The sequence below is a fragment of the Amyelois transitella genome, chromosome 11 (genome assembly GCF_032362555.1).
Source record: "Amyelois transitella isolate CPQ chromosome 11, ilAmyTran1.1, whole genome shotgun sequence".
NCBI classification, from domain to species: domain Eukaryota; kingdom Metazoa; phylum Arthropoda; class Insecta; order Lepidoptera; family Pyralidae; genus Amyelois; species Amyelois transitella.
In genome coordinates, this window is record NC_083514.1 from 54,515 (window position 1) to 76,897 (window position 22,383).

Here is a 22,383-nt window from a genome sequence, read left to right on the forward strand (position 1 = left end):
TGTTGCGGAAGCTTGCTCACTTTCTGGGAAAGAAATGTCTCGCTATGACATCTCCGCCAGGTCCAGAAATCCTAGTGTACCGATGCAAATGATTTTATATGTGCCCATGTCACTGCGAACCGAACAAAATGGGAGGAAAATGACGGAAAGCTGACTAGGCCAAGTTGGATGAAGACAGTTTAGACTAACACGCGGGGCAAGAAGGAGGAAGGAAGCTGTAGTAAGTATATAAGTTATGTTGACTTTTTAAGGGTTTACCTTGCATCTTATTTTGGAAAATAAATCCATTTCTAAATAAAGATTTACGTTCGTAAGTAATGCATTTTTGTTTTATTTTTATAAAATAATAAAAGTACAATACATAAGAAACCCTAGCAGCATTTTTCGATATCGCGTAGGTTAATCACTAGCTTGTCGACATTAGCTTAGCTTGCACATCACTAGTGACAGATGTGACACTAGCGCTATGCGCATACAAAGGAACTAAATGGTGAACCAAGGAGTATCTTTAGTACATTATATATTAATATCTGTCCGAGTCGATACAACCTAGGACGTACAAAGTCGAAGGCACACTACACGAGCCCTAATTATACGACCTTCAATGTCAACGTAAATGATGGTGCAACCAAAGTCATGTATCTAATTTACACTTATAGCAGTGGTATCAACTATCAACGTCACGTCAATCAAACAATATGTCAGTCAAGTAGTCAACCGGCCGTAGTAACTAGTAAGAAACAGAAGGAATCTCTGAAAGTAAAACTTTCGAATAGTTTTTTTTTGTTTTCTTTAGTTAAACAGTAATGTGATAAGAAAGCATTGCACTCTGTATTGCAATGGAAGCCCTTGGAAAGGCAGCTAAAATTGTAGTATTGGGCGACATAGGCAGAAGCCCACGAATGCAGTACCACGCATTATCACTTGCAAATATTGGTTTTAAAGTTACCATAATTGGCTATCTGGAAACTACTCCACTGAAAGAAATACTAGATCATTCTGGAATTAGCATAGCAAGGTTAAATCCTATGGCATTAGATAAAGGACCAAAACTAATTCAGTACGCGTTGAAGGCAATATGGCAAACTATAAGTTTGTTCTTAACATTGTTAATAAGTGGTCGGTGTGATTATTTACTATGCCAAAACCCTCCTGCGATACCCACATTGCCAGTGTGTCGTTTTTACTGTCTAGTGACGAGAACGAAGTTCTGCATTGACTGGCACAACTATGCATTCTCCATTATGGCCATGTCGTTGCCGCCTGATCATCTCTTGCTTAAGGTCTCCAAGGTTATTGAGATGTATTTCGGCCAGTCCTCTCAACACAATTTCTGTGTTACGTATGCTATGAAAGCTGATTTATTGAACAACTGGGACATTCTGTAAGTGATGAATATTCATTATGTTGAGATTAGCATCTACCTGGAAGTCATGTTAGTTAACATTTAATTATGTACTTATCTACTTGTATACCAAATTTTCATAAGATGCACAACAATCTGTCAAAAAAATATAATGAAGTTTTATCAAAATGTAATGAGTTTAAATTTTGTATAACAAATGCACACAGTATGCAATGGTCTTTTTACAGATAAAGTTAATACTTATAAAGTGTCAAAATGATAATAATTAAATGCACTATGTGTATGATTTTTGTGATGCTCAATTTTATACTGCTATTTGCTTTTCTTGCCTTGCTATTGTTAGTTTCTGTAGAGGCATAGTGAGAAAGGTTTATAGTATTCATGATACTGAACTAACCTCTTTGTTCATTCAGCAACATATAATCTCACCAAAAAAAAATTATTTTCCAGTGCTACAGTGCTTTATGACCGGCCTCCTAAAATATTTAACCCTATCAGTATAGAGGAGAAGCATAAATTCTTCATAAAGCTGAGCCAGCAGTATCCTCAGTTTGGGAGCCCGGGTCGGGAACAGCTCAACTCTGGTGACAGCATCACTAAGACAGTTGCAACTGAAAAGCAAGGAGATGATATCCAGTTGAGGGCGGACCGGCCAGGCATTCTGTTCAGTAGCACCAGCTGGACTCAGGACGAGGACTTTAGCATTTTGATGCAAGCTCTACAAGGTGGGCTTTGAGGCTGATGTGGAGCCTGTTTTCTTTAATTTGGGTAGCATACAAACACAACTTTATCAACACTCATTTCTAGACAACTCAACAACTTTCCTTACCAGGAAATAGCATATGTATGTGTTGTTGTTTTGCCATCCCAAGATGTACTAGTTGTGCATATCAGTTAGTCCACAAGGCAAATGTAGGAAATGGATAAGTTGTTACATTTCGCTGTTTTCTTTTCCTTTCAAAATATATTTGTTATTTTTCAGTATATGAAACAACATTCAGTCTGTCAGACCACTCGAAGCTGCCCAAGCTGCTTTGTGTTATCACAGGCAAAGGTCCCATGAAACAAAACTATGTCAATCAAATAGCTAAACGGAACTGGAAGTATGTGACAGTTGTGACACCTTGGCTGGAGGCCTGTGATTACCCCGCCATGGTGGCCAGTGCGGACCTAGGAGTGTGCCTGCACACCAGCTCCTCTGGCCTAGATCTTCCTATGAAAGTTGTGGATATGTTCGGGGCAGGGCTGCCTGTGTGTGCACATGATTTTAGATGGTAAGAATAAATTACCAGTTTGAAAAATGCTATTATCCATTGTTAACAGAAATACAAGTTATTAATTATTAAATACTCTCAGCAAACAAGTTAACTTTGTGCTTTTTGCTAATAAATTATATTTGTTACAGTTTAGATGAATTAGTCAAAAATGGGAAAAATGGTTACATCTTTAAAAATAGCCATGAATTGTCAGAATTAATTATTAACTGGTTTCAAGAGTTCCCCAACAATAAGGTTCAGAATGCTAAAGTGGAGAAAATGAAGGCAGAATTAGCAGATTTCCAAAAATCAAGATGGGAAGAAAATTGGAATTTTATAGCTAAGAAATTTTTCGAATGATAAATATTGTTATATACAATACATAGCTATTTGGACTAGTCTTTACATTTGAAAATAAGTTAAATTATAAATATATTTTTAAAAAAGGCTGGTATTTGTTTTTTAAAAATTAGTTACTGATAATAGTGCACACATTATGCTGTGTAAATTCAATGTACAAAGGCTACACTCATTAAATATACTAACATCTACATTTAAAAGATGAAGAAAAAAAATTAACCTACCCTTGTAGATGTTCCCAAACATTAGCCTAGTCAACATGGTGCATGTCTAGCTGGCCTACACACAGCACACCCAGAGGGTGTAATTGACGGCAGGGAAAGATGAAAGTGATAGAACTAAATTAAGAAAAAATTATGGCTGATATCATTACACCTAACCTAGGTAGGAACATTACACCAGCCTAACTAAATAACTGAACGAATGTCTTGTATAAATTTTAAGCATAATAAAATCAAACTTTTTAAATATTTGTGTATTTATGAAAATAGCATTAATTCACTTTTATCACTTAAACTAAGAGTCTTTCAATTTCTTGCTGGATACTTTGGATCTGAGGCTTCAGCTGACTCCCTTCATTAATAGTGATGGAGCAGGAAATGATTGGCCGAGACACGCCGCACGCACGGCCAAGCGCTTGCTTTGATCTCACAAACACATATGGCACATTCTTGTCCTCGCATAAAATAGGAATGTGAAGCACGATTTCTAAGGGCTCCGCATCGGCAGCCATTATAATAAACTCTGAGAGACCTCTATTTAAGGTTTTTGTGGCTTCATTAGCACCTTTTCTTAATTGCTTGTAGTTTGCAGCTTGCTGAACAAGGTTTAAGATTTTGGCAGTCAGTGCTGCGTCCGCCAACGGATACGCTTTGGGATTAACCGCTGCTTCTTCCGCCTGCAATTTTAAGATGAATGATAATAAGAAATAAGAAAACACGCCAGTAAACATAACCTTAAAATAAGCACATTACAAACTCGTACAACGAATGTCAATTGAAGTCAGAAAAAAAATATGCTGTTTATATATTTTAGGTTGTTTACAATTATCTTTTATAAATTAAATAACACGTGCTTACCATGTTGATTTACTCCGAGCGTTGATGAATTACAACCTCTCGGCGATTGCTCGCTTCACTGAGGAGACAAGCAGGCTAGATATAATATGCTCTGTTGTAGACCGGTATAGGACCTTAAAATTTTTTAGTACAATAGTCACGCACGTGCGTCAAACAAACAATTTCCGCTATTCGGTTCGCAACAGCAACAGTCCGTCTGGCTGACCTTTCTTGACTTGTCCATAAACTAGAGATACTGTCTTGTAAATGGCATTATTGCCAACTACCTCCGGTAAAAAGACGCTAAATCGATACCAAAAACCGTTAGATTGCCAAAAATGCATTTAAAATTTTACAGGTAGTAAAACTTACATCTACATTTAAAGATGAAGCAGTAAAATAATACATATGTTACAATTGAAAATTTTACTGCAAATACAAGCATTAAAATGTTAGACAAAAAATCCTTTCATCAAAATTTGCAGATAGTTTGTAGTAATTACACTAAAATTAATATCTTTGAAGACTTTTGGTTTTGCTCGTCTTGAAGGTTTTATACTGAAAAGAGACTTCTTTATATGTGTATGGTGGTAACTTGGGGATGATGAATAAATCACTTTTTATAAATAACTACGCCAATTTATTTCTTCACTAATCATTCTTACTATACGATATAAAATATGCTTAACCTAACGCTTACACGATAGAGAGAGGACTGTTATGTCTCGTCGACGCCGTAGCTCATTAAGAAATTGGACACTAAAAACTGACTTAGCAAATCGACGCGGGAACGAAACACCGCACTACCTCAAATACTTTAAAATTTACTATGCCACTGATGTGGCCAAAAAGACGCTACATTGAGTATTAAAAGCGCAAAGTTGGCAACACTTATGGATCTTGGTATTTCTTTCTTTTATTAGTGATTGTTAAGAGGTATTTAAATGACAATGAGTGAACAGAACAGCAGAGTAATATTTTTTTCACTTTACGGGTCTAGATAACAAATACATACCTACATAAAATCACGTCTAAATCCTCTGCGGGGTAGACATTGTCAACAGTCTTGAAAAAACTTGTAGCGAGAGCGATGATTCGGCTCAACCGCCACCAAAGGGCAAGATTTTCCGCCAGTCTAGATGTTATGCCTGGAAAACCGTGGCTATACCTGGGAAGCCGGATATGCTCCAAACCGTGAAATCTTTGCTTGCGCGATTTAGACTCTTATCTATTATGGCTGATAGCGTCGCGTGATTCACTGTTGACTTGTGGCGTGGAGATGTCGCCACATCTGGTAGGCCACGTTCAGCTGTTTGGCTCAATGATAGATTTGAAATGCAAATAGTGACAGGTTGCTAGCGCACTGCCTAAAATAATCCTTAGTTCATAAGCATATCTCTTAGTCGCCTTTTACGCAATCCGTAAGTAAGAGATGGAGTGGTCTATTCTTTTTTCTATTGATGTCGGGAACCACATAGCAGAAGATAATAAAATACTTTAAAGATATTCTTAATTTATGAAATACCTATTTAGAATATTTCTTACTTCAAATATATTCTTCCGCTACCGAATGACTGTCTACACCCAAAGAAGTTGATAGATTGGGAGAGATACTCAAACTTTGTGTGTGTAGTCCTTTAGAGTCTCAATGGACTACGCACACAAACAACAAATGAAGGCACAGCTACAGGGAATTTTAAATTTACACGTAGGTTACAAACTATTTGTTTATTAAGGCTCTTTGAATCGAGAAAAATGAGATCGCAGAATTACACAACAGATTATAAATTCTATATTTGCTTAGGTATACCATTTACAACATAAGCATTTTTTGTTTTACTACCTAGATACCTACGCACCTATTTGATTGCGTGCACAAACATGAAATAGAAATATTATAATCCGTGGTTACTTCTAGGTCTTCTGGTACCGCAGACAAGTAGCTAACCCAGAAGTGTCCTTCCTCCATCATATAACTACAATTACTAGTGGCTCCCCAAGGTCTTCCTGCATTTCCGCCGATAGGGGGAAATGTGGGGATGCTGCTCAGGGCTTGTGGCCCATGTCAAACAGGATATCAAAAGTTTCGATAACTTAAATATAAATATTGCTCCTTCGATAATATAATATAGGATAGGAAAATAGTAGTAGGGGGCTAAAGAAGGCGCAGGGCCCAGAGCCATGCATTTTAGGCAGTAGGTAATAAAACACCAAATATGAAAGAGTTCCATTTTAAAATGCAGGGCAATTGTTTATGCTTAGAATTTTTAACTGTATTCTATTTTGTCAATATAAATACAGAACACTTTTTTGATAATACATTGTCCTTATTAAATTACACTTCACAGGAGTCTCTTGAAGCCTAGTTGGGCTTCACATACTTATACTAGTTGGGTTTTTTGTACATTTGCTGGTTATTCTGGTTAACCTGGCTAGAGAGGAAAGCCAGGTGTCCCTTGGGGCACTTGTTGGCGTAGTGGCCCTTGGTGCCGCACTTGAAGCACGTGACCTCCTCCAGCGGCTTGTGCACGAAGGCGCGCGGCCGCGGGCCCTCCTCCGCCTCGCCGGCCGGCTTCACGTAGCCCAGCGCGCGGTACCGGGCTTCCTCTTGTCTTTGTGCTGCCTCTCTTTGCTGTTCGATAAGTTAATAATAAACATTGCTATCAGGTTGACTAAGCAAGGAAAGGTTGGAATGGCAAGGCCTACACAAATGTATCTTGATCAAATTAAGGACGTCATGACAAAGGGTCAAGTCAAGAGCACCCAAAACCTCCGAGATTGCATGCAGAGAATTATGAATATTACAAAAGCATGTAAATATGTAGATATAACATACTGGACTTTTCTTTAATGTTGGCTAGCCTGTTTGTTTATTTAAAAACACATATCATATTTATAATTAAGTAAATACTATATGGCACTTATATGCATTCAAACTTTAAAAAAACCAAAATTAAATACCATCCTGCCAGTCTCAAAGAAACCTTTTGTAATAATTATTATCCAACCAGACACATGGGAAACTTATGAATAAACTACATTTGGCAATCATATTATTATTTTCAAATTCTTCAATTAATAAAACTCACTTCTGCAGGTATCTTGTGACAACTGGACGCTTTGTGGCCCACTTCAGAGCAGTAGTGGCACACAGGCTGGCGCTTGGCGTCCTTGGTCTGCTCCGGGGGCGCGGGCAGCTCGAAGCGGGGGTGCATGTACTTGCACTTTGGCCCGTCCGGACAGAAGCCGGACAGGTAGTTGATGCAGAGCACGCGGCGCACGTGACGGTGGCGGCAGTGAGGCCCGTGCCGGCAGAAACCTCGATCATACCTGAAAATACAAGTTTTATCTATAGTTCAGCCTTCAACTGTCATCAGTTTATAATAAAACAGTAATAAAATTTTGCTTGTACATTGACTATATTATCAAAAAAATAATTTATAATAATGAAGAAATGGTAACGCATGAATTTGAAAAAAGTCTGTTTGTTTATACAGGCTAATCTTCGGAACTTCTAAATGGATTTAAATTAACCACTTTTTGTTCTATAGCTCTAATCTCTGGCCAACGTTTTATATGTAGTAGACATAATATATATATATATATATACTAAACTTTAGAACTATCAAAAAGACATCTTAACAAAAGTTGATGAGCATTTTCTTTTGACGAAAAAAAAAGTGGAAGCCTAAGGGATAAGCAACTTTGGGATATGTACACAATATGAGTAAATTTAATAACCTTAACCTTCATATTTTCAATAACACACAAACGGAGTTGCGGACAACAACTAGTGAAACATAATTTTTCATTGTACACTATGAATCACAGAATCTAATAAAATAACACTTTGCCAGGAATTGAACTTCACTGAAGATTTAACTGGACATGTTGCTAAAATAGTTGCTGGGCTGTAAATAAATATATATAATTATATATTACCAGGGACAATCTTTGATTTTGCTCTCTGGATCTATGTGTAAGAATGGACATTCCTTGTTGTGACAGGCATTGAATCTAGCATAGAAGTAACATTCAGGCATTTTGGTCATGTCATATTCATGTAGGAACTCGCACTGGTCGCCTTTTTTACAAAGTCCTCGAAGCCAATGTTTGCAGACCACGGTTCGGTCCCCACGGACGTGTCTATAGGGACATTGAGGGCCATTGCCACAACCACCAGGTTGGCTAAAAAATTCACACACAGCTGCTGTTGATTCTGAAAAAATACAATATGGTAGTGTGGAATGTACAGCGTAGATACATACATACATATGGTCACGTCTATATCCCTTGCGGGGTAGACAGAGCCATGTACAGCGTAAACAGTTTTTTAAGTGCTGACAATGATAAAACGATTGTTTAAGCTTGAATAATAAATGGGAACATAGAAATCAGTGACTTACTGTCCATTCCAGGAAAAGGTAAAGGAAGAGCTCCATATTGCTCTTCTAAGGCGAAATCAATATCAAATTTGATGTGATCGACATTTGCAACGATAACTTCCATATTTATATGAGTTCTTTTAAATCAGCTTAAATTGAAATAAAAATTATTTCCAGTTCACTCAATCACGTCTCATTAAGACCCACCACAGATATCAATTATAATGCCCAAAGATTGAGACTCATTTTTACCGCTAGGTACCTTAGGTATGTCAATGACAATGACATTACATACTGACAGTAACAGTTACGTACCTATGTTTTGCTTAGCTGGGCAAACATTCAATTATTTTCGACTCACTCACGGTACAAAAAATAAAATGTCAAAATCATAAATAAAGCAAGCAAACAACATAACCTAAAAATTCAAATAAAATTTTGGGTTGTTTGTAGAAGCAAAAATCTAAAAATATCTCGCAAGCGTTGAACAATGTCTATATCAGATATTAAACATTCCTTGAGGAAATATGAATTTCCAGCTTGTGCAAAGGAAGCTCTATGCAGAATTGGTAATTCATTAGATTACATATGTACATAATCGATATATATCAATATATATATTTACCTTTAAATTGAACAAATGACTAAGAATTGTATATATAAATCATAATGTTTCTTCACTTCATATTGTACAATCAATATATAGCTTTTACTATTATTTCGAATTTTCTATTTCAGAACAAATTCTTATTGGACGTATAAGTCCATCAAGCAAGCAGCTTGATGTTGCCATGGACATAATATCAGAGTTCATGTTTTGCGAGACGGACCGCCGCGGCGGGCGGCGGGGCGCTGGCCTGAGCCCTCTGCAGCAGCTGCAACTCATCGATATCATCTGTGACTACCTTTCTGCCTGCACTAACGAGACAACTAAGAATACAGTTTTTCTGTCTTTGTTTGGAGGCGTGGAGGGGCAGAGAAGGCTTAAAATTCTGAGTATCTTGGCGAGTATGGCTGTGTCTGCTTCTAGCACTCCTGTGAGTTTGAATAACGTTGTAATTTTTGTTATCAGAATAATAACGTACCTGTCTGGTATATTTCTACAACAAAAAGTAACGTCAGATAACTATAGGTACTGACTTAAAGTATGTATGTCTGCTCCGCTCCATAGTAGTCGTATACAATATAAGTATGTAAAACTAGTGTTAATATTTAAAATTAGTGGAATATTATTTGCAGGTACTACTAGCAGTAGGTGTTTGGCTTCAACAAACGGGGTGTTCCTCACCACAGTCGCTCCAACTGGTGGAAAATATCATCCGTGACCACTTCTTCCTCAACACTTCCAATCAGAGCTCCTTGAAGTCCCTTGCCAACTCAGCTCCGCAGTTCGTGTCAAACTTCATCACAGCTGTTACAGAGCTGTACAAGCTGGACATGCAAGAAACCAAGAAGTTGCCACCAAAGAATCTCTTAGAAATTATAACAGCTTGGGTAAGCTTGTTCACATTGATACAATCTCTCAGAAATATTATAATGAGATAATTATGGTGTTATTATTTATTAACATCAACTCACATTGTTGGAGTTATAATTTGTCAGGCCTAACAAAACTATAAAATTAATCAACTTCATCAATAGAAAAAAACAATAGTAATACGTCTTATGGTTGTCAGGTGCACGGCAGCCCGGGGCTGTGCATGTCCGCGTTGCAGGCGGCGCCGCTGCCGGCCGGCGCCATCCCCATGGCGGCCGTGGCGCCGCTGGCCGGCTTGCTGCGCTGGACCACGCTCGCGCCGCTGGTCTGCACTGGTGACTATATACATCCTCAGCTCTGGAGCCCAGCCTCTTACTCTTGAAACTCACTCTATCTTAGTTCTCTGACTTTGCCAACCTAGGATTGTGACAAACACACAACTGTTTATCCTGGGTCCGTCCCTCTGAATCTGGATAATAATTTTCATGTTTTGTTACAATATCGAAGATAACTTCGATCAAGTATAAATAAGTTTTTTATACTTGATCAAAGTAAGATAAGGTTTATTTTTATTATAGATGTAGAAATGGTGGAAGTGACAGTTCCTATGAAGCGGATAAAGCTGGAGAATGAAAAAGAAGCGATTGTCAAAACACCGCCCGTCAAAACTATGACTGAATCGGAGTTGTACATCAAACTGCATCTAGGTAAATAGAGGTTAAGTTCCAGGTGTGTCTGTGTTTTGGGGAGAATGCCGAACTGCCCGAAACTATCTGTAAGAAGATACTATCGGCAGCTACTTGTAAAATATGTTATTCCTAACGTTTCACAATTTACGTTAGTATTTAAGGTGTTCATTAATTTTTAATAAATATTAATCAATTAATTGATCGGAATACTGTCTAATGCCAATAGCTCTATTTCATGACCTCGAAGACGTGATTCGAACACGCATTATTCTGATTAATGAGTAAACAAAATATGTAACAGTAATTGAGTGTTATGATGCGTTCCCTGAGGCGTGCTGCAGAGCGTGCGGGCGGGCGCGCGGCCGCGCTGTGCGGCGGCGGTGAGCGCGCAGCACCTGGCCGCGCTCGCCGCGGACCTGCGCCATCTCTGTCTCTCTCTCGCCGCCGCCTCCGATACCAAGCAGGTAATCATTTATTTGTAACCACGTAGGTATTTTGTAGTAAACAGATGTCCTAAATGTGTTACAGTTTGCTTTGTTTAGTCCAACGGTTTAGCCACGAATGAGTAACAAATAGATAGAGTTTCGCCTTTCGTCATCTCCCTGGATGGCACAGTATGCGACTTTCTTTCCCACACTTGAACCAATACACAGCTAGGCTAGGTACACACGGCTATTAATAAAGTAAATAATTGTTACAGGAGTGCCTAGATCGCATAGGGCAAGCAGTGCAAGTGGCCCTGGCCAATGGCTGTGTGTACGGCAACATCAGCATCCTGCTCAGCGCACTGGAGACTTTGCCAGAGAACAGATTGCTTCACCTTGTTATACAAAAGCACAGACAGACCATCTGACTGCCACTGTGATACCAACTTGACACATGAACAAAGGCCTTACTTAGTGCATTAATTGCAGCTATAGGAATATTGTAAAGGCTTAAACGTCATTGGTTGACTACTGTTTTAAACATTGGTATTTTACTTCATTGATCTGAAGCATTTTTAAATAAGGAATGATAAGACAACATGTAAGCTGTATGAGCTTGTGCCCTGGCTTTCATGGACACAAAGAAATACAAAATACACAGAATAATTTTTGGAAAATGGATGCCTTGCCTGTTCTCGCAGCGTGACAGAGTTATACAAAAAAGTATAATGAAATAGGTATATATTATTTTTTTGTAAATAGTTATAGTTATGGGTTAGGTAAATGGGTAACAATGTGATGTACACTAATAAATAATCAGTAATAAATAAAGAGATGAAAATGTTTCAATGATTTTATTTAAAATGGTTTAAATCTACGACTTTGTTTGATCTGTGCTATCTTCTTTTTGTCTTCCTCGAACTTTTGCCGGAGAGCAACAATGTGTTTCATTTTGGATTCCCTAATTTGAAATGTGTAGAAGTTTTTCAATTCTTTACGTTTCTTTTTCTGTTCTTCTTTGGCCATTATTTTGTTTTCTACTTTCTCTGTACGAGCAAAACTCTGCACTTTTCCTCTTTTGGTGACAGTGACCCAACCATCGCCATCCTCCTGCTCCAGCTCCTTGTCTTTCTTCTCCGCAGCTGCTACTTCCTTATCGTGAGTTTTGATGAACTCTTCCACCTTCTCTTTGAGGGCCTTAGCATTTAAAATTGAATTGTTGTGTTCCTCTATCCACCTCTTCATACCAAGTTTAACTACATGGTCTTTGGAGTTCATCGGTTGTAGTTCAGTAAGTTTAAGAGCTTTATCTAATTCGGATACTTTGCTAAATACGATATATGCTACTCTGAAGTTTGGTTTGCTTATATTTTCAATGAATGGCTTGAGGTTAATTGTATCAACAGTACTTGGTTTAAGGGAAAATAATACAGATTGTACCTTTCCAGCCTTGGCAAATGCACTGATGATACCCGTTTCGTCAGCATAAGGCGGCACATTTACCACAAATAGTGTCCTTCCTGAAGGTTTGTCAGGGCTATGTTCTCTTACTGAATGCTCTTTGAAATATACTATGTGTGCCGAGACACTGTCTTCTGCCAATTTAATCTCAAGAGCTGTAAAATAAAAATTAAATCATAGCAAAGTTGAATATAAATAAGAATTAAAATGTATGGCCAAAAATGCAATTATGTACCTTTGAAATCATGTACACGTTTTATTGTTTTCATTTTGATTGTAGCTTTATTACACCTAATCTCCGATTTCGTAATTTAATAGAAAATGATGGTGATAATAAATTCAACCTCAAAAAAGATTTTAAGTCGAACACGATTTTTGTCTTAGACAATAAATAAACAATGTCTGTCTTAACGAATTTAACTTGAGGTTAAAAATTAAGAATTTTGTTTGACAGCTGCTGACAGTTGTTTTTTTTTTATTTGATATTCTTGACCCAATGGCATGGTACGTAACGCAATATATTTGGCAGTTGACTCTGTGGGTTGGCCCAATGTTGGCTATATATAAATAAAAAATTAAAACCGATTTAATAGTTTGACCGAATCGCTATTATTACCTTAATACTTTTGAGCTTTCGCGTTGCATAATATTACGGGTAGATACGTCGTGAAAAAAACGGTATGTTGTCGCATTAATACCCGTTTGCATACAGCAATAAAAACCGTCTTTAAAAATCACTATGTTAATACCTACATATAATAGGCTATTTGACTGTATTAAAAATATACGTTTCTTTTATGTCATCAGTCTTAATATTATTTTTTGGAGCGATTTGTAATAACGCGAGATAAAAATATTGCATTATTTTAACAAAATTCGTTTCAGAAAATTAGGTTTTTTTATGCAGCTGTCACGTGACTAAAAACGAACGTGATTGGCTATTTCTATTATGACGTCAATTATCCATAAACAGACTGTGGATCGTACCGTTCCTTAGTGTTCGCTATTATTTTTCAAGATTTTATAAGTGTTTGATCGCTCAGGATTACTCAGATAACATAGGTATTTAATAATGGAAACCAATTCCGCGAAAGCTGACAGTCGAAACCTACCAAAAGTGGACGCAATAATGGTTGGCGTCTTCCAACAATCCAATTTCGACAATCCAGATTTCTATGCTGCCGAACTGAGGAATGTGAAAACATCAAAGTAAGTATATTTTGGAAACCACAGATCTTAGATCATGATCTGAAACCACTTCTTGCGAATATTCAAATCCATCGGCATAGAAAAAAACAGTTTCGTAGGAGATTTTATTGCTGTGTTAGTGCATTGAGGCACTGCACAACATTTATAGGAACTCATTTTAATAATTTTCACACATATGACGTGGCACAAGTTAAATAAAACAAGAGAAAATCAAAACTTTTCGAAACACCAACATGCTTTGTATGATATTTACACGAAATTTACGTCACTGCATGCCATGAGCGCCATATTGCTAAAAGTTGCGTTATGGCGGCATATTTGAATATTTCATTTTCTTTTTCGATTTTTTAATAAAATAGCTGTAATAAAGGCAGAAAAGTATTTTTGTAGGGCTCCTTATAAACAAATAAATACCCTAAGATAGTTTTTAGAACTTTGTCAAATAGCCTATTACGTTTATACTCCCCTCGGGGTAGACGGAGCTAACACTTGAAAAGCCACGTTTAGCTGTTTGGCTTAATGATAGAATGTCGTAAAAGGCGACTAAGGGAAAGGCCTATAAACTTGGGATTCCTTTTTTAGGCGATGGGCTAGCAACCTGTCACTATTTGAATCTCAATTCTATCTTAAAGCCAAATAGTTGAACGTGGCCTATCAGTCTTTACAAGACTGTTGGCTCTGTCTACCCCGCAAGGGATATAAACGTGATTATATGTATGTATGTATAGAATGGAGATTCAAATAGTGACAGGTTGCTAGCCCATATGAATGTGGATGAAGCGAAGGAAGTGTGCAGAGATCATGGCAAGTGAAAAGAGGTAGTCTCTGCTTACCCCTCCGGGAAAGAGGCGTGATTTTATGTATGTATGTATGCTAGCCCATCGTCTAAAACAAGAATTCCAAGTTGATATCTTATTCCTTAGCCGCATTTTACGGCATCCTTGGGAAAGAGAAAGAGATTGAGTGGACCGTTTGTTTTTCTATTGGTGCCAAAAACCACATGGCATACACAATTATGCAAATCCAAATTACGCATATAACAAATATCGGAGATGTGCACATTATAACATTCTTGGCCATGGACCTAATAATCACGTCCATGGTCTTGGCAAAATGTTATAAAATATTTAAGGTTTTTCGAACGTTTTGACAAATGACATTGTCAGTCATAGACAGACGATCTGTTTGTGACTTATAATATGTAGTACAATTTCTTTGGTTTGTGATAATGACATGACATGACAGTTGTTTTGTCTGTGACTAAATCTACTTATTGTTAACGAATAACGTCTGTTTTTCCCGTATTTTGTTTTTATTACGCGGCCATGTGTTGCTACAAAAACATATCGAAGCAAAGATTTAGTGATGATATCCACCACTGCAAGTAGTAAAGCGAAAATCCCAAAGGGATCGGAGAACTCCGAAGGCCCAGATCGAGAGGTTATAGGAAAGGAAAACACAAGGGATGATAAGGTCAGAGGTTATGTTTCTTCGTTTGAACCGTCTTCATCTTACGGAGGCTCGTCTAGAGATGGCCGGTTTCGCTTTAGAGGCAGAGTCTCAGAGTTCCGACATTCGCGAGGCGGCGGGCGCGGCGGCAGAGGCCGTCTTCCACCCAGGGGCGACCGGGATCCAATCGACAATCCCCATAAATACAACGAATCGCTAGATCAAACTAGTAACGACTCTAGGTCGCAGGGAACAAACACTAATAAGTTTTATGAGAGGTCAGAGTTGGCAGTGAACTTACCGGAAGATCCACGTATTTCTAAACTGTTGCGACGCTTGTGTGCTGAAGAGGATGTGGAAAAGTCGCTCGCTATTTGCAGCAAGCTTCAAGATGCCGTTATGTTACCTGAGAACTCCAGGTACATTCGCCGGGCTTATGACATCTTAGTGGAATCTTTATTGGATGTGCTGTACGATGCTCCCGGCCCAGAGACAAAAGAAGCTGCAGCCATGGTTCTTGGCAGGATTGGCTATGTGATGGGCCCTGATTTTAGGAAACATTTGCTATGGTTTTCCTCTTCATATGCTGTGCACAATACATCAATTAAGCATTTGCTTACTCTCTCCTTTACAGAGACTTTCCAGTTAGATCACCAGAACCCTCACTTGATGGATTTTGCTGAAATTACTTTGGACAAATTGCAAGTCATAATTGAGGGCACAGATTCTGCAGATGTATTTATTGCTGCTATAAATGCTATGATAATTTTGTCAAATTCTTATCCAGAACATTTTGCTAATCATTTTGTAGACACAGTGGACATACTGGTGGGCTGGCATGTAGACAACGCTCAGCCAAAGAAAATCAAGGAGTTTGCTCTGGAATCTCTTCTGAAACTGAGCCGCCACTGGCAGGCCGATGTAGGGTTTTCTGTCAATCTCCTCTATCAGTTTATTGAAGACATGGTAGCATACTCCACAGCATTAGATTCTGACAAAAATGAGAAAGATGTGGATGTGACTTCACATGAAGATTGTATGCAGAAAATAACATCTTTTCTGAATGTTTTCAACACAGTCGTAAAAAGTCTGGGTACTCTTTTAAGCCCTGTTGTGTCCCAGGCAGTGAATTGGTCATTTCTGACGGAATCCTTGACTAAAATATTACAAGTTCTGACAAAAACCATAAATGAAGATGCTCACTCAGATTTAATATTATCAGGTAATGAATGTATATCTTTATTGCTAAAATATTTACAATCCAGATCAAGCTCCTGCTCTCCTTCGTTGTATTGTTTGATTTCTATAGAGATGACACACTTCCTTCAACGAGATGTGGGTGTCTGCCTTAGTGTTATTAATCTGATATCCTGCACAATAAAAGAGATAGCTTCAAACCTCCCAATAGAGTTAATCACCCAAATTATTGGACCTGATTCATTGCTAAAACCACTGCGTTATTCAGAAAACCAACATATTTTAAATGGAGTGTTATCAGTATACAGCAATCTTTTAAATCTAAAAAATATTCCTTTGTTACAAGAGACATATAAATATGTATTGACAGATATACAAAATTCATATGCAATTATAATTCCTGAAATACAAATTATACACCCAGACTATACAGAAAATGTAACTTTAGATGATGCAGAAAAGAATATAATATTTTACTTGCAATGTCTGTCGGAGCTCGCTAATGCCAGTAACTCGATCATTGGGATGTGGGCGCTGCAGCCTAGCATTTTAGAATTGTTGGCGATAAAGATGTGCCCACATCATATTAATCTAATTAAGCAGAAACCAGCTCTGCAATATTCTATTCTGTTTTTGCTTTACTCTCATTGCAAGAAAAATAATCATTTTATAGCCTCCAGTGACCTAGTGACAAATTCACAGCAGAGGACTGGCGACATGTTCGGGCTATCTAATCTGAATTTAGGTGAAGTGTCAGGTTCAAGTCCTACATCGGGTCATCTGTCTGTTATTTTGAACATGATGAGCATTATACTGGATGACGAAGTACCCAAAGAGACGTTATTGCTGGTCCTCCATTGGATTTCTGATGTGTTTGTCCAGTTAGACAAGTATTTGCCAATAGTAAGTTTGGCGAAAGGATTTGTTGTTTTGACTACAAATATGCTGTCTCTAGCCTACAGCTTTGATGATGATATAGTGGTGCTTGTGATGAACAATTGTCAGCATTTACTAAGAAACAAAAGTATGACTTGGAATTTAATGGTCCTTAAAACTATAACAGTACTTTGTCTCCTGCACATTGACAATCAGAACAAGGTTTTGTCCCATGTGTGTAAAGAAGTATTGTTTGACTTGCCTTGGGATATCGTGCAGCAAGAGTTGGATAAACAAATGGTAAAAGTATTTGTTAGCAGAAAAACATTCCTCAATGTCCTGAATAATGACACTAAAGTTAATTCATTCAAAGAGTATCTCATGAGGGGATCGTTTGCCACATTGGCCAATCATCACTTCAAGGCTTTAATGAATTGTTTGATTCAAGTGATGAACGAAGACAAGCATTTTATCATAGATGCTTTTTTGACGACATGGCCATTACAAAGTCAAGATAATGATGAAAATAACTTGCTATTTTTTAGACAGTGTGCCACAACATTTTCATCGATTTGCATAGGCTGGGCTCTCTCGGAACTGGCTCAGACAACTGTTTCTTTAAAGCTTAGAACTGTGCTAGGCAAACCTCAAGAAACTTTCATGAAAATTGAAGGGGCTCTGAAAGGTATAGCACGAGATATTTCGTCGTCGGAGACTAAATACGTGCCAACGGAGCAATATGGACTGGTAGAAGTGATTACAGCAGAGCAGATTAGAACACGCTGGATTACAGAGTTCATGACCTTTTTAGAGAAGTATATATACAACGCCGCAGAAGGCACCGCCACAGTACTGCCCGCAGTTGCGAAGCCGGTTAGAACGTTTTTTCATACCAACTGGTCTACTTGTCGCGAGTGGCTCACCAGAGTGCGGCCGGCAGCACTCGCTGTGAGTCTGTACGCGGGAAATTTTGGAGCTGCCATCTATCATGCTTCATTGATTTTACAGACAGCAGCTTCTTCCAATACTAATATAGATATAGAAGCTATAACTATGAGCATAGCTAGAGCTCTAATAAAAATAGAAGAGCCAGAAGTTTTACATGGTTTATACATTTGGATTAAAATAACATTTGGCAAAAAAATACTTTGGTTGAAAGGCGCCGCAGAGCAAGCTAATGCCAGACATGAATTGGCATTGGAATATTATAAAAAGTTGAATAGCAATAGCAACAGTGAGACAGATAACGACAAAGAATCAACTGCAAGTTCCCAAGACAGTAGAGTTCACAAGTTTATTGATGAGCAAATAATGGAAAGCTATAAACAAATCCAAAGTTGGGAAGATATGCAACAGTGGATAGATAATGAACAACAGAATCCCCTAAACTCCCAGTGGAACTCTTTCCCTGCCTTGCGACTCTTTGAGGAGAGTGGAGACATAACTGAAGATCTTTGGAACTGGGATGTTTTGAATATTGAAGAGAACGAAATTTCTAAAAATATTTGTTCTTACCAGGGCATGCTAAATAAAATTGAAAGTACTTTGGTTTGCACAGCTGTTAATATTTATTACTCTGACTATGCTGAGAAATACGAACATCTTATAAAAGATTGCGAGACATTGCTAAATGCCAGCATTGAAGAATTTTCTAGAACAAACACTGTACATTTTCTTAAAGAAATAGCTGTGTTGCAACTAGCAACTAATGGTTTAAAGAATGTCATTACAAACGGTAAGGCCATTTCAAATCCCTTCAAACCATCTGTCGTGAAAGAAAATAAATTTGTGACAGAACTTAGGAACCTGAGTCGAATTTTATGGTGGAATCAATACTTTACGAAACTGAATGTGACTGAGGAGAATGTCTATTATGCTGAATGCCTTCGATTGGACGTGGTTAAAAGCGCGAGAAAAAATTTGAACTTTTCAATGGCTAAGAGAGAGCTATTGAAACATTTTAAACAAAACTCAGCTTTCCAAATGTGCATAGGAAATCTCAATAACTTGAATGAGTTGAGCGAAGTTTTGCTCATGGCGCCCAATACTTACGATTTTGATATATGGACACTGAATAATGCTTCGGCTTTGGCAGAACTTTGTAAATTAACATACGATAACGAAGAAACCAAAGTACGTGCTATCAATCTTTGTGCCAATATTTCTCTGGGATTCTCGCAACGGCTTGCAATGGGTGAGCCCAGTTATGAGCTAAGAGAAAAGGGTACAAGAATGTTGTTGACTTTATCCAAATGGGTTCAAAACGAAAGTGAAAACATTTTGGAAATTGATACACCGTTGACGAAACTAATATCTGCCCTTCCTGAAATTGGTTTAGTAGATAACAACATATCAGACAATGTAATACCGCTCTCTGATTCCGCCGTGGGGAAATTGCTTCAGTTTGGCGTGAACCAGTGTCCTGGACTGGCAAAAGCATGGGCTGGTTTCGCAGGGTGGTGTTTCAGGTGGGGAAGAAAAATGGTCGAGTACAGTTCTAAGACTGGAGAACAGTTGACCGAAAATGATAAATTACAGATAGAGAGCGTGATGATCGGGTGCTCTCCTCAAGATTTTGACGCCGTGTGTGAGATTTTGTCCAAAACAAAAGCTACGTGTGACGATGAAGATATCGATTGGAATGAAATCAATACTTCAGAAATGATAGAAAGTCAGTTGCGCACGGTTCCGTCACTGAGCAACGCATTCCCAGAGCACTTGGCGCTGCTGGTGGACATCTGGCGGCAAGCACAGAAGAGAGTGTTTTCTTATTTCGAACTATCAGCTGATGCCTATTTCAAATTTTTACAACTTATTTGTGCTTCCGACTACATTAATCATAGCGGTGAAAATGCTGTTGTTAATGCAACTTTACGTCTTCTTCGGTTGATAGTCAAGCATGCAATGGAGCTGCAGACAGTCCTCGAATCAGGACTGGCAAACACACCAACTCAACCGTGGAAAGTTATCATTCCTCAATTATTTTCTAGACTCAACCATCCTGAGACTTACGTGAGAAAGTGCGTATCGGATCTGTTATGTCGCCTGGCTGAAGATACACCACATTTAATAACATTCCCGGCTGTTGTGGGTGCAGTGGAAAATGAACAAAGTGTGACGGAACTCAGCGCGAGATCATACCTATCCAACGAGGCTGAAAGTGATGAAGACAATTTGGACCTGGACGAGATCGGAAGTGACAAAGTGGTCAACAATGAATTGAATTCATGTTTTTTAGACATGGTAGAAACATTGGCAAAGCAAGCTCCAAAAACAATTCAACAGGTTAAATTGCTAGTGAAGGAGCTGCAAAGGATCAACTTACTGTGGGACGAGTTGTGCTTGGGTACGCTGGTGCAGCATCATTCGGATTTCAGCAAGCGCTTGTCTCAGCTAGAGGCGGAAGTGGCCAAGGTTAAAAATAATGAGAATCTCTCGACAGAAGACAAACAACAACTAATCAAAGAAAAAAATCGAATTATATTCGAGCCAATAATTTTCGTACTGGAACATCTTGACCATGTGACATCAGCAAAACCAGAGACACCCCACGAGATCTCTTTTCAAAACAAATTCCAAGGCATGATCAAAGATGTCATTAATAAACTGAAAAATCCAGAAAATCCAGACAAGCCTCAAGAATCCTGGGCTCCCCTGAAACAGTTGCAAATAAAGTTACACCAAAAAGTAAATAAGAGAACGTCATATATTTTAAAGATGTCCGACATAAGTCCGGTGCTGGCAGACATGAGGAACACCGTGATCACGATGCCCGGCGTACACACCAGCCAGAGGGCAGTCAGGGTGACGATCAAGTCTGTCGAGAACAACGTGGCTATATTGCCCACGAAAACGAGACCGAAAAAGTTAATCTTTTATGGATCTGACGGCAAAGCGTATACTTACCTTTTTAAAGGTCTTGAGGATTTGCATTTGGACGAGAGGATTATGCAATTACTCTCCATAACGAACACAATGATGGCGCGAGATTCAGAGAACAACGATAATCAGACATACAGAGCGCGTCATTACTCCGTGATACCTCTGGGCCCGCGCTCAGGTCTGATCAGCTGGGTGGATAACGTGACCCCTCTCTTCGCATTATACAAACGCTGGCAGAATCGCGAAGCGGCTATACTCTCGGCCAAGACCAACAAAACAGTGAACGTATTGCGCCCCTCAGAACTCTTTTATAATAAACTAAATCCGTTGTTAAAAGAGGCGGGCATATCGACCGAGAATAGGAAAGAGTGGCCGGTATCGATCTTAAAGCAAGTGCTGCAAGAGTTATCAGCGGAGACGCCCCGGGACCTGCTGTGGCGCGAGCTGTGGTGCGGCAGTGTGACGTCGGAGCAGTGGTGGCAAACGACGCGGCGGTACAGTTACTCGGTGGCCGTGATGAGCACGATCGGTTACATAATCGGACTCGGTGACAGGCATTTGGACAATGTGCTGGTGGACTTGACGTCCGGCGAGGTGGTGCATATTGACTACAACGTGTGCTTTGAGAAGGGCAAGACGCTGCGGGTTCCAGAGAAAGTGCCGTTCAGGATGACGCCGAACCTGGTGACGGCGCTCGGAGTGACCGGAGTTGAGGTAAGTTTCTTCCTATATTACGTTTAAATAGGTCAGTCGACTTTCTCTGCCGTGTGGTCCACTTAAGAATAGGATACATTTCATATATTTTTCCCATGGACATGATGGATATGAAAAAAGACGACTAAGGGTATAGACACATTTATCTAGTGCAGCTTTTACAGTGATCTCATATGGGTTAAGTTGCGCAATAAAAACCCGAATTATCCACTCCAGGATATGGTCAAAAGGCGCAACCCGGGTTCTTTTCCTGAGAGGCGAGGACGTAAACGGCAGCAGGACGAGACTATCCACTTTTCTATACTTGTCTAATATTTATTTGGATATCATTGCTATAACATTCAGAAGATGGGTGATGATTTTTTAACTCTTTATTTCCTTGATGGCTTCATAATGTTCTTGTGCCAAATTAAAATTTAATTTTAACAATAAATAAATCCGAATCGAATTGTATTAAAAAGAAGTATTAAGTTTTTGATTCGTTGAAATAATTTCTTACGGCATTAAGTCCAGCTATTATTTTTATTATTTGAGTTGTAAAACAATATAAATAAATAAATCTTATTTTTTAATAATAAG

At 38.6% G+C, this 22,383-nt stretch overlaps 6 protein-coding genes across 6 annotated transcripts in view; 3 read left to right on the forward strand and 3 right to left on the reverse strand.

Annotated features, from left to right (window-relative positions):
• Nucleotides 1–568: 568 nt before the first annotated feature.
• On the forward strand, nt 569–3,095 carry LOC106140000 (chitobiosyldiphosphodolichol beta-mannosyltransferase). The gene is made up of 4 exons (XM_013341517.2): nt 569–1,384; nt 1,817–2,091; nt 2,349–2,640; nt 2,772–3,095. Exons 1-4 carry the CDS (start codon nt 840–842, stop codon nt 2,980–2,982), a joined length of 1,323 nt encoding a protein of 440 aa, XP_013196971.2. The 5' UTR covers nt 569–839; the 3' UTR covers nt 2,983–3,095.
• A 245-nt stretch (nt 3,096–3,340) lies between these two features.
• LOC106140001 (NHP2-like protein 1) lies at nt 3,341–4,307 on the reverse strand. The gene is made up of 2 exons (XM_013341518.2): nt 4,062–4,307; nt 3,341–3,880 (listed from the first exon to the last, which is right to left on the reverse strand). Exons 1-2 carry the CDS (start codon nt 4,062–4,064, stop codon nt 3,494–3,496), a joined length of 390 nt encoding a protein of 129 aa, XP_013196972.1. The 5' UTR covers nt 4,065–4,307; the 3' UTR covers nt 3,341–3,493.
• Nucleotides 4,308–6,257: 1,950 nt separating this feature from the next.
• Nucleotides 6,258–8,705, reverse strand: LOC106140009 (cleavage and polyadenylation specificity factor subunit 4). Its single transcript, XM_013341527.2, has 4 exons — nt 8,447–8,705; nt 7,983–8,259; nt 7,130–7,370; nt 6,258–6,672 (listed from the first exon to the last, which is right to left on the reverse strand). The coding sequence occupies exons 1-4, from the start codon at nt 8,547–8,549 to the stop codon at nt 6,427–6,429; spliced, it is 867 nt and encodes a 288-aa protein (XP_013196981.1). The 5' UTR covers nt 8,550–8,705; the 3' UTR covers nt 6,258–6,426.
• Nucleotides 8,706–8,756: 51 nt separating this feature from the next.
• Nucleotides 8,757–11,860, forward strand: LOC106140008 (integrator complex subunit 15). The gene is made up of 7 exons (XM_013341525.2): nt 8,757–8,994; nt 9,164–9,462; nt 9,665–9,919; nt 10,102–10,237; nt 10,481–10,609; nt 10,922–11,055; nt 11,292–11,860. The coding sequence occupies exons 1-7, from the start codon at nt 8,916–8,918 to the stop codon at nt 11,442–11,444; spliced, it is 1,185 nt and encodes a 394-aa protein (XP_013196979.2). The 5' UTR covers nt 8,757–8,915; the 3' UTR covers nt 11,445–11,860.
• Nucleotides 11,856–12,928, reverse strand: LOC106140010 (ribosomal RNA-processing protein 7 homolog A). Its single transcript, XM_013341528.2, has 2 exons — nt 12,713–12,928; nt 11,856–12,632 (listed from the first exon to the last, which is right to left on the reverse strand). The coding sequence occupies exons 1-2, from the start codon at nt 12,744–12,746 to the stop codon at nt 11,875–11,877; spliced, it is 792 nt and encodes a 263-aa protein (XP_013196982.2). The 5' UTR covers nt 12,747–12,928; the 3' UTR covers nt 11,856–11,874.
• A 1,988-nt stretch (nt 12,929–14,916) lies between these two features.
• LOC106139999 (serine/threonine-protein kinase SMG1) overlaps nt 14,917–22,383 on the forward strand; it is a 95,977-nt gene continuing 88,510 nt past the window's right edge. Inside the window, exon 1 of the mRNA XM_060946719.1 lies at nt 14,917–21,804. Within this exon, the coding sequence (XP_060802702.1) occupies nt 15,052–21,804 (6,753 nt within the window). The 5' untranslated portion in view covers nt 14,917–15,051. The remainder of the gene's footprint in view (nt 21,805–22,383) is intronic.

Bases quoted from the DNA above. Each gene is read 5' to 3' on its own strand.
- LOC106140010 (XM_013341528.2), bottom strand. From the start codon at position 12,746: ATGAAAACAATAAAACGTGTACATGATTTCAAAG. The intron at 12,633-12,712 runs GTACATAATTGC...TTTATTTTACAG, and splicing joins ACGTGTACATGATTTCAAAG to CTCTTGAGATTAAATTGGCA.
- LOC106140009 (XM_013341527.2), bottom strand. From the start codon at position 8,549: ATGGAAGTTATCGTTGCAAATGTCGATCACATCAAATTTGATATTGAT. The intron at 7,371-7,982 runs GTAATATATAAT...TTGTATTTTCAG, and splicing joins AAAATCAAAGATTGTCCCTG to GTATGATCGAGGTTTCTGCC. The intron at 6,673-7,129 runs GTGAGTTTTATT...CTTATCGAACAG, and splicing joins GTCACAAGATACCTGCAGAA to CAAAGAGAGGCAGCACAAAG.
- LOC106140000 (XM_013341517.2), top strand. From the start codon at position 840: ATGGAAGCCCTTGGAAAGGCAGCTAAAATTGTAGTATTGGGCGACATA. The intron at 1,385-1,816 runs GTAAGTGATGAA...ATTATTTTCCAG, and splicing joins TTGAACAACTGGGACATTCT to TGCTACAGTGCTTTATGACC. The intron at 2,092-2,348 runs GTGGGCTTTGAG...GTTATTTTTCAG, and splicing joins TTTGATGCAAGCTCTACAAG to TATATGAAACAACATTCAGT.
- LOC106140008 (XM_013341525.2), top strand. From the start codon at position 8,916: ATGTCTATATCAGATATTAAACATTCCTTGAGGAAATATGAATTTCCA. The intron at 9,463-9,664 runs GTGAGTTTGAAT...TATTATTTGCAG, and splicing joins TGTCTGCTTCTAGCACTCCT to GTACTACTAGCAGTAGGTGT. The intron at 9,920-10,101 runs GTAAGCTTGTTC...TATGGTTGTCAG, and splicing joins TAGAAATTATAACAGCTTGG to GTGCACGGCAGCCCGGGGCT.